The sequence below is a fragment of the Sceloporus undulatus genome, chromosome 3 (genome assembly GCF_019175285.1).
Source record: "Sceloporus undulatus isolate JIND9_A2432 ecotype Alabama chromosome 3, SceUnd_v1.1, whole genome shotgun sequence".
Classification (NCBI taxonomy): domain Eukaryota; kingdom Metazoa; phylum Chordata; class Lepidosauria; order Squamata; family Phrynosomatidae; genus Sceloporus; species Sceloporus undulatus.
In genome coordinates, this window is record NC_056524.1 from 124,939,774 (window position 1) to 124,950,402 (window position 10,629).

The following is a 10,629-nucleotide window of genomic DNA, read 5'->3' on the forward strand; positions in this document are numbered from 1 at the left end:
AACATGGTGGCCTCCATGTGGAAGGGGCGCCGCCATGTTGTACGTATTCTATACGTACTAGGGTTAGGGGGGTGCAGAAGCACCGCCCCTTCCTAACCCTAGTACGTATAGAAGACGTACTATATGGCGGTTTGTATCCCACCACTGTTTGTGAGGGTCAGCTGTGATGCATATGCATGTTCAGAAGGAGGAGAGGGACTCTCCCTTGGATAGATGAAAAAGTTTCTTAAGTAAAGATATCAACTTCTCCATTAGGCTTCACCTGCTAAATGTTACATGGCTGGGAAGAGCGGCATAGTATTCAAATGGAGAAAAGGAAATGTGGAAATACTGATGTTTCAGTGTCAAGAAAACATAATTGTAGCATTTCAGTTGAAAGATAGTTTCTAATATTAATGAGTGAAGCTCATTGACTAAGATCACCCCTCCAAGAACAAAAAACACTTCTTCTCACCAAACTCCTGGTTTCCTTCCCTTTGATATATTGCCTTCTGAAAGCCCTTTCTTCAAGCAATTCGTGCCCTCTGAACACACAGTCTCCGAATTATGAAAAAGATGTGGGGAGAGAAGCCTGGGGAAGATAGTTTACTCTCTAACCCCAAATTCAATGGAAACCCCTAGAACTCTAAACCAGAATTCTGGTTACTCCTGATTTTTAATCAGTTTTGGCAGATTCTGAGATTTTGAAGCCCACTGTAGATCCACAGGGACAAAAACTAGCACCCTTCACTGTTTCTCTGCCAGGGCACAGTTGGCCACCCTTGCCCTAGAGCTGAGGCCCTGGCAGAGAAACACACAAGCAGATGGAATTGAAGTGTCAGCAGCCACAATGGAACTACAGTGGTCTACACTGACAATGTTCAGCAGGGAGAGGTTTTTGATGATTTGGTGCCAATGCTAGATGGGAACCTACATCAAAGGAAGTTGCATTCTACAGAGACAGGATGGACAGGAGATTGTAGAAAGAAGATTAGAGTTGGATCCTCCTGTCAAAGTCCAATATGTGTTAAGAACGTAATGCTCCAAGACACTTACATACAAACCAAGGTATTTTTCTGCATCCTTGTCCTTCCCAAAACCGACTCACCCAATCTCAACAACATATTAGGAGTCTGCAACCCAAAGCAAATCCTGAGAGTCAAATTGGACCCCAGGCCTAGTTGACCAGCCTCTCTTCATAGTTACCTTTCACTGGAGTGAACAGCCTCACACCTGCAGTCAGATGTAACTCCTTCTAAAGCAGGTAAGTGTTTTACTTGTGTCTTGTGGTGTCAAGGTAATTCTGTATTTAACTATATTTTATCAGTGTTTGATAAATTGACTTAAGTGATCTTAAAATGAAGAGGCAAAGTACACATAATCCAACTAGCTGCCTCTCCTTGTTGTAGCTCCACAAGTCTGAGAAATTCTTATCCTCTAACTCCACAGATATGACTACAACAAGTCACTTTCCTCTCTTCCAAATGATGCATGGAGATGTGTGACAAAACTGAGGCCGAGAATATCAGAAATACTAACTAGCTACACATATTCTCTTCAATATACCTTCGTCCTTTGTTGATTTTCCCACAGGTGCTCCCCATCCATGGGGTGTGAATAGAGTATTTGACTCATTTTTTTCAAGGGCAGTCACACTTTTAATTTTCACATCTTCTGCTGGTGAGGGTTTGTCCTCCAAAGATGATAAATCCCAGTCATCGTCATCTTCATCCTCTACTCCAGTAAACTACCAAAAAAAAAAATGAATCAAATTTCTTAAACTCTGGATGTTTTTCACAGGAACAAGTTCTCTGCTTGTCCTTTCATATGTAGAATTTGTAGTAATAATGACATGATCACATTTTATTTTAAATTTCTGGAAACAGGAAACACAAGAAAATAACAGATTTGATTTGTTCTGAACAAAATAAACGTGGAGAGAACCAGTGAAAAACTTGTAAGTATTTATCTGAAACAGTACCAAACACAGTTATTATACCAATAGAATAAACCACTAGGAAAGATCGTTATGCTACTCTAGTGAAGAGTACAGTGCCCTCTACTGACAGGAGGATATTTATACGCAGGAGGTGCAAGATGTGGGCATATATATATATTTTAAATGTACACACAGATTATAAGGATCAAGAACTGCCCAATCTCCACAGTTTAGTCCTCTGTTTTTAAACAGTAAAACTTTTATTTCTGTACTGTAGATGTTAGCAGAAGACATCTGCAGAGAGAAGTGCCTTCATATCCACAAACACAAGCCTAAAATTAACATTATCCCACTCTAAGAGTTCCCAAGCTTTGCTGATTTGTCCATAAATCAATGCATATCCATATCCCATTCTTCTTGATCTAATCACTCAGCACCCTTTACACACTTTCAATTTTCCCTCTACATTTCTTTTCCTGTGAGAAGGCCCCTGATAAACAGCACCCCACACACATCTGTGCATCCCTGAACCAAGTAATTATCTTTGCTTTGAACTGCAACCAAGTTTTTCTCTACATCTCCTATCATTCCTCATATCCACTATGCACACATGTAGTATTAGCCATCTAATACTACATCAACAATATATAAAAGCATACACACAAACCTATGACAGATTCTATTAGATTCTGACACCAGGAGAGCTCAAGATCACTTTAACTGTGTGTGCCCCATTCCTGCAATCTTGCTGCTTCAGGGTATGGGGGGGGGGGGGAGAAAGAGAATTTGCCTCCCCCCTCCACTGCAGTGACCCCAATTGGCCATGCTGTTTCTTTCTTTTTTTAATTTTTATTAAAGTTTTTATAAAAAATAAAAAATATAGTTAAATAAACTAAGGCGGCTTACAGACCACCCTTTTGGGGTGGCCTGTTCCCACCCCTTTCCCCGCCGGATCGGGGCCTAAGCTGCCACAGTGGCAGCCTCTGAGGCCCCGATCCGCCGCTTTCCAGGTCGCGGGGAAGCGGCAAAAGGCTTCATGCCCCAAGGACGCCCGACAGCGGCGGGGACGAAGAGAAAGGGGCCGCTTGGCCCTTTTCTCATTTGTGTTGCTGGCACAGCCGTCTAAAGGCTGCGCTAGCGACACAAATTAAGGAAGGAGCTCCGTTTCGGAGCTCCTTCTGGCGCCGCGGAAAAGGCACCCCAGGCACCCTCACACAGTGCCAGGATGTCACTTCCACGCTGCTCCGTTTGGAGGCAGTGCGGTCGTGACGTCCCAATGGCGGCGCCCATGTAGAATGGGCACTGCCATTTTGTACGTACTAGATATGTACTAGGGTTAGGGCATCCGGAAAGGACGCCCTTTCCTAACCCTAGTACGTACCTAGTACGTACTTTTTGCGCGTCTGGAATGCGCCATAGTCACTTTAAATTACAGAGGGTTTCATACCACATATGAGGGGGGGAATCCCCCCTTTAAAGCTATAGTACAAGTAACTTCCTCCTTCCCTTGAGTGACCTACATGAAAAGATATAATTTCAGCATTGATTCTTCATGTATAATAATATCATTTCCTAGAGGCCATGCTGTTTTCATGCTGCCATTAGAAGCCAGTGCAGTTAGGGTGTCATGGAGTTTGGCAAAACTGTTTCACACTGTTCTGCTTGTCATGACTTTTAAGCCACTCTTTTCGCATGGCCTGAATTGTACCTGCAGATTTTATTTGGCTAAAATGAACACATCTCAGAATGGTTTTTAACTAAAAGACTAGTGCTACCTTGACCAAGTCCTCACCATAAACATCATATCAACAACCACAAAGTAGTTCACAGACAATAATTTAAAAGATTTGGATGTAACATCTTAATCAGAAGAACCACCAATTTTCTAGTCAGCTGTAAGGGAAAGAGCTTCACATAAAATCTAATACCTTTACTCCTTGGGCACACTTTTGAACAGGCATTGGGCCAACATTAACTCCTTCAAGGGGTTTACATTCTTTTCCTTGGCTCAAAGGCAGCTTTTCCACTTGGTCAGTTCCTTTTTGGACAAGCGTGCCTACATGAATATAAAGAATGGGGTATCTGGTCAGTTTATAAGCCATATTTTAAGGATGCAATGCAATCCCTCACATACTGCTCAGGTATAAAAATATATCTATTTTTTTCCTCCAGTGGGACTTATGAGCTTATGCAATCTCTCACTTCATAGTCTTCACTCTGGGGCATGAACCCAATAGCCATCCCAATGAGTGAATCAATGGGATTTACATGAATGGACAGGTTGCTCACCTGTAACTGTGTTTCTTCGAGTGGTCATCTGCGAATTCACACAAATGGGTTATTTCTGCGCATGCGCAGCAAACTCGGAAACTTTTAGAATCTCTGGGCAGAAAGTAATGTAACTTTCTGCAGTCTCTTTGCAACTTTTTGGCGGTAGCCCCGCCCATCCCGTATATAAGCCCCCTGGCGGTCCGCCCTTCTTCAGTTCCGAATGAGCCGCAAACAGCGCGGCAACAAGCGTTGTCAAATGAGCAGACACTGAGGGGAAGGATGGGTGGGTTTGTGTGAATTCGCAGATGACCACTCGAAGAAACACAGTTACAGGTGAGCAACCTGTCCTTCTTCTTCGTGGTCTCTGCGAATCACACAAATGGGTTTCGACTAGCGAGCAATAGTCTCTGGAGGAGGGAGTGTCGATTAACATGAAAGAAATACAATAAAGTATGTAAACCAAACACCTGTGTTGTTTATTGACATACCACAGATCAATGAATGGCAGAAAGCAACACTGCCCTCCCAATGCTGCATCCTGTCTGGCCCTGGCGTCCAGCCTATAATGTGTAATGAATGTCAATGGTTGGGACCAGACGGCAGCCTTGCACACCTCTTCGAGGGGAATTCCTGACAAAAAGGCTGCGGATGCTGCTACCGCCCTAGTTGAATGGGCTCTAACCCGACCAGGTAAGGGCTTATCAGCCAGTTCGTAGCAGAGGCGGATGGTGTTGACCACCCACTTGGAGAACCTCTGCGGTGACACCGGCAGCCCCTTCTTGGCTTCGGAGTAACATACGAATAGTCTCTCCGAACGCCTGGAACCAGCTGTTCTGTCCAAGTAAAACGCCAGTGCTCTCCTCACATCCAGAGTGTGGAGCTGACGTTCAGAGTCTGTGGTCGGATTAGGAGCCAGAGTCGGTAAAACGATGTCCTGGTTGATGTGAAAGGCAGAAACTACCTTCGGCAAGAAGGTAATGTCTGTCCGGAGGACCACTTTGTCCTTGTGAAAACGCAGAAAGGGTTGATCCATTCTAAGGGCACACAGTTCTCCAGCCCGGCGGGCTGATGTGATAGCTACCAAGAAGGCTGTCTTCCAGGTCAGGAGTCTCAAGTCCATGGTAGCTAACGGTTCAAAGGGTTTAGAGGCTAGATAAGCCAGAACAGTGTCTAGGCTCCATTGAGGCGAAGGATCTACAACCGGGGGATGTAGATTGTTAAAACCTTTTAGGAACCTCTTTATGAGAGGGTCTTTAAACAAGGAAGGTTTGTCTTGAAAGCAGTAGTGCGATGAGATAGCAGATAGGTAGCACTTGATAGAACTCAAGGAGAGACCTGCCTCAGTTAGTGTCATAAGAAATTCCAGGACTATTGGGATGGAAACACGGGATGGTGGAACTTCTCTGGTTCGTAAGAAGGCAAGAAATCTGTCCCATTTATAGGCGTAGGACCTCTGAGTAGATGGTCTCTGGGCAGCCCTGATCACATCTTGTATACCGGATGGTAAAGATTTTAGGACTGAATCTTCCATGCCACCAATGGGAGAGACTTCATCTCGGGATGGTGGACTTGTCCGTCGTGCAGAGAAAGTAAATCGGGACGGTGCTTCAAGCGAAGATGTTCTTGGGCCCGTTGAAGCAGAGGAGCAAACCACGGCTGCCTGGGCCACCACGGGGTGATCAAGATTGCTTCCGTGGAGTCCGTCCACATTTTTGTCAGTACTCTGGTGATTAGTGGAAAGGGGGGAAACGCATAAAGGAGACCGTTTGTCCATTGAAATTGAAAGGCATTGCCCAGGGAGTCTGCTCCCCGAACCCGTGAGCAATACTTTTCCAGCTGAGCGTTGCTGGGGGAAGCGAATAGGTCCACTATAGGCGTGCCCCATCGTTGAAAAAGGCGGGAGACTACTTCTGGGTGTAGTTTCCATTCGTGGCATGTTGTCTGGGACCTGCTGAGTTGATCCGCTAGGTCGTTCTCCTCTCCTGGGAGGTGGATGCACTGAAGCAGAATGTTGTGCTGTATGCACCAGTCCCAGATCCGAAGTGTGATGGCTAGGAGAGTCCTCGATCTTGTACCTCCTTGTTTGTTGAGGTAATACATGGTTGTGGTGTTGTCCGTTAGGAGGAGTACCACCTTGTCGGAAAGTAAGCTTTGAAAGGCCCTGAGTGCTTTCTCTACTGCCAACATTTCCAATGCATTGATGTGGAGGTTCAACTCCGTTAATGTCCATTTGTCCTTTACAGTGAGTCCTAAAGCATGGGCACCCCATCCCTGTCGGGATGCATCCGTTGTCAGAGTTATCTCTGGCGAAGGCGGAATAAATGGCATGCCTGAGCAGACGTTGTCTGGTTGAAGCCACCATCTCAGCGAGGCTTGGACCTTCCTTGGAATGGTGAGAACTTTGTCCGGATGGTCCCTCACCGGATCGAAGGTGGACAGGAACCAAGACTGTACGGGTCTGAGGCGCAGTCTTGCCCAGAGGGTAACGAAGGTTGTGGAGGCTAAGTGTCCCATCGCCACCTGTATCACACGGGCTGGTAGGTGTCTGTACCGTAGACAGGCTCGTATGGCGAATGTTAGGGCTTGGAATCTGGACTGCGGGAGGTAAGCCCTGGCTGCTTCTGAGTCCAGCAATGTGCCTATAAAATTGATTTGTCTGGACGGGGTCAATTGGGATTTTTCGAGGTTGACACGAAGTCCCAATGATGCCAGTAGGTCTTGGGCAAAGTCCATCTGGTGTTGAAGGGCCTCTCTGGATGGAGCTGTGAATAGCCAGTCGTCCAGATAGGGGAACACTACGATCCCTTGCTGACGTAGATAAGCTATGACAGGAGCCATGCACTTCGTGAAGACTCTTGGTGCTGAAGACAGGCCGAATGGAAGGACCTTGTATTGAAAGAAATCTGGTCCAACGGTGAAGGCGAGGAATCTGCGGTGGTCGCTCTGTATCGCAATGTGAAAATAGGCGTCCTTCAGGTCCAGCGTGGCGAACCAGGCATCTTTCTGCAAGAGTGGCAGAATAGAAGCAAGGGTTACCATCCTGAAGCGTCTATAAGTTATGAAGGTGTTAAGGGCGCGTAAGTCCAAAATTGGCCTAAGGCCTTCAGGTTTTTTAGGGACAATGAAGTATTTGGAAAAAAGCAGTATCGGGCCTGGGAAGGTTGTACAGGCTCGATAGCACCCTTGTCCAGAAGGGAGCGCACTTCGTCGAGAAGGGTGTCCGAGGGTAGGGTGGTAATGATAGCTCCGGTGGTAGGGAGCGTAGAGAACTCCAGGGTATAACCCCTTCGGACTATATTTAGGACCCAGGAGTCTGTTGAGATGGAAGCCCAGGTGTTATAAAAGGGCTGCAACCCCTCTGTGTGGGAGGTGACGAAGTGCGCTAGGGGACTTCAGAATCTCTTTTTGCCCCTAGCATCTTTTTTCTTATAACCTGGTTGGTAACGGCTTTGAGACGGCTGGCGACGGTCTTGTTGGGAGGGAGACCTGGAGCGTCCGCCCTGGCGTGTAGAATCTTGAGGCTGGAACTGTCTCTCAGGATGGTGGAAGCGTTGCTGGCCGTGGTGGAACCAGTTCCGTTGGCCACTGTACCGTTGCTTAGCTGGCCTGGAGGATGAGGCTGACATGCCGTGTTTCTTGGCAGCTGTTTTCATTCTATAACGAAAGCTTAACTTTTCGTCTGTCTCTTTATTGAATAGGCCAGAATTATCAAATGGCATGTCCTCTATTGCCGCTTTGGCTTGGGGAGTCAAATCTGAGGAACGGAGCCAAGCATAACGGCGGAGAGCTACGGATCCAGAGAGGATCTTGGAGGAGCAATCGGTTGAGTGTTGTGCTGAAATTATTTGTTGGCCACCCACGGAGTGGGCCTCGTTGCGGATGGCGGACATAATCCTTTTCTTATCATCAGGAAGTTCACTGATGATAGGGTCCATTTTTTCCATAAGGAGCTGGACATATGCCCCCATACACGCTGCGTAGTTGGCAATTTTTATGTCCAAGGCAGCGGAGGCATAAAACTTTTTTGCCAGGCCATCAATTTTTCTACTCTCCTTATCCATGGGGGATGAGGAGGGGCGAGCTGCAAAGGAGGTTTGTGAGCCTTCGACAATGGCCGAATTGGGTCTTGGGTGGTTAAATAGCCAAGACGGTCCTGAAGGGGTGACCCTGTAAAGGTTTTCAATCTTCCTGGAAGTAGAGGAAATGGATGCTGGAGTATCCCATGATCTCTTGGCAATCTTTTCCAGGGATGGAAGAAATGCTAGGGATGGTGGGGCGGGAGCGCAGCCGTGGATCCGACGTTCCACCGGGTCAAGAGCATCCTCTTCAGGGTGAGCAACCTCCAGTTTGAGGGCATCCGCCATTCTGATTATTTTGTCAGAAAAGGAGCGGACGTCATCAGTAGGCGAGGGGGCATCTGGTTCCCCAAAGGCCAGGGATTGTTCTGCATATAGTTGGACAGATGGAGAAGCAGAACGAGAGCGTGAAGCAGAAAGAGATCTACTATCTCTGTGGCTCAAAGGTGACGGGTCTCTCGAAGCAGAGCGACGTGTGACTGCCTCTCGTTGTCGAGGAGAGTGGGGTCTTACTCTTGTAGGACCCGGGACGTTGCAACGGAGATGGTCTGCGTCGACTGGTAACAAGTATTGGCCGGTTTGGTAGTCATAAATCAAGTCCGGGTAGGTATCAAATAATGCCCTGTCCGGTTGATAGTCCTCGATAGGGGGGGCTGGCACGACGGTCCCTATCCAGGGCTTCGTCAGTGTGATGATTCCTTGGGAGCAAAGCCCTGTGCGTGGCTATTACTCTCAGGGAGATCCCTTTCAAGAACTATATTCTCCGCTGCCACCACTCAGTGAATTACCAATAAACTATAAATTATTAATTATTATAATTATAATAGCTCACAGCTATCCCTTCCCCACACACACTGAGACTTGTGAGGAATAGAAAGAGAGAGATCTAGTTTCAATAGCCGAGTCTAGGCACGTGTATAGGAGTATAGAGACAGCAGATGCTTTTAAGAAAGAAGTTTATTTTAAACAGGGATAGAATAGGATAGAAAGAATTTATAACACTCTTGCAAAGCCCCTTTTGCCTTGCAGGTCAAAGAACATAGTTACAGAATTCATTCCAGGCAAGCCATTGTTGAAAATAACAAAAGGCCTAAACGCACTAGCTAACACATTCCTAACTACTCACAACAGATGGGATTTGTAGTCCTTTTGAGTTCCTGGATGCAGGGAGGGCCCCCTGGCCTCTCGACCTGCATTCCCTTGAGTCTGTGTCTCCCAGACTCAGAGAGACAGCATCTGGTTTCCCCCTCAGGAGAGGTTCCAGGGAGAGACAAAAGACCGCATGGCTCCACAAGTCCTTTTAAAGATTCCCCATAGAAAGTTCTTGAATCTCGCGGTCCTACTCTCTGATTGGTCAGTTAGACCTTACATCAGCTATGATGTCACAGCTCATTAGCATGTGATGTCATCTCTCATTAGTATGCACCTCCTCCCAGATTAACCCTTTGTGTTCAGGAGAAGTTCCCAGATGGCTGGAGACCCAGCCATCACAGTCAGCTTCAGTTCCCAGCGTGGCTCTGTCTCTCTGTACAGTCGAGAGTCCAACTCTTGTGGGACGAGATGGTGAGGCTCTGTCCCGTCTAGAGCGGGATGGTGAGGTCCTATCTCGTCTCGGACGGGATGGTGACCGGGAGTTCCTCTGCCTCTGAGGTGATATGTGCACATCCGAGTCCGGAATTTCTCCTTCGGACTGGGAGGAATCGCCAAGGTTGACTATCTCCAAGTCTGCATCCTGAACAGAGAGATGCGAAGAGATCAAGATTCTCGGCTCGAGTGGTGGGGCTGAGGACGAGGCGAGCTCTGGGATTGGAGTTGGCACCGGCTGCGACTCTGGAGGGGGCACCGACACCGTGCTCGGGGGGCCCTTGCGCCTGGTCTTAGGTGGCGGAGACGCTGATCTAGCCTTCCTAGGTTCGAGGCCATCTTTAGGCGCCTTGGAGGATTTTTGTTTTTCCCCATGGGCCCGCTTTGAAGCTCTTTCAGGCTTCGATTTATGTGTATCAGAGGTCCCCGGATCATCCCCGGTTGAGGAGGGATGGAAGGCCTTTTCATATAGAGACGCTTTCAACTTCTGGTCTCTATTTTTTAGGGCCTGGGCCGTCATGGCCTTACAATGCCTGCAGGCTCCTGGGATGTGGCCTTCTCCTAGGCATAGGACACATTTGTCGTGCCCATCTGACATGGGTATTTTAACCCCGCATTTAGCGCATTGTTTAAAGGAAGCCATGGCGCTGAAGCGTTACCAGTTTGGCCAGTCAAACAAGGATGAAATCGGCGGGCAAGGAGAAGTCGAGTCCGTTCCGTAGTCAAATGTCCATCCTAAGGCTTTAGACAAGTTGAAATCGGCAAGCAAAGAATGGTCAA

General features: G+C 47.3%; 1 protein-coding gene across 2 annotated transcripts in view; it reads right to left on the reverse strand.

The window, feature by feature from the left end:
* DZIP1 (DAZ interacting zinc finger protein 1) overlaps positions 1-10,629 on the reverse strand; it is a 42,226-nt gene that overhangs the window by 1,480 nt on the left and 30,117 nt on the right. For both annotated transcript variants that reach the window (XM_042459540.1, XM_042459541.1), the window contains 2 exons: positions 3,847-3,974; positions 1,546-1,726 (listed from right to left, as the gene is read on the reverse strand). In XM_042459540.1, the coding sequence (XP_042315474.1) occupies positions 1,546-1,726; positions 3,847-3,974 (309 nt within the window). The remainder of the gene's footprint in view (positions 1-1,545; positions 1,727-3,846; positions 3,975-10,629) is intronic.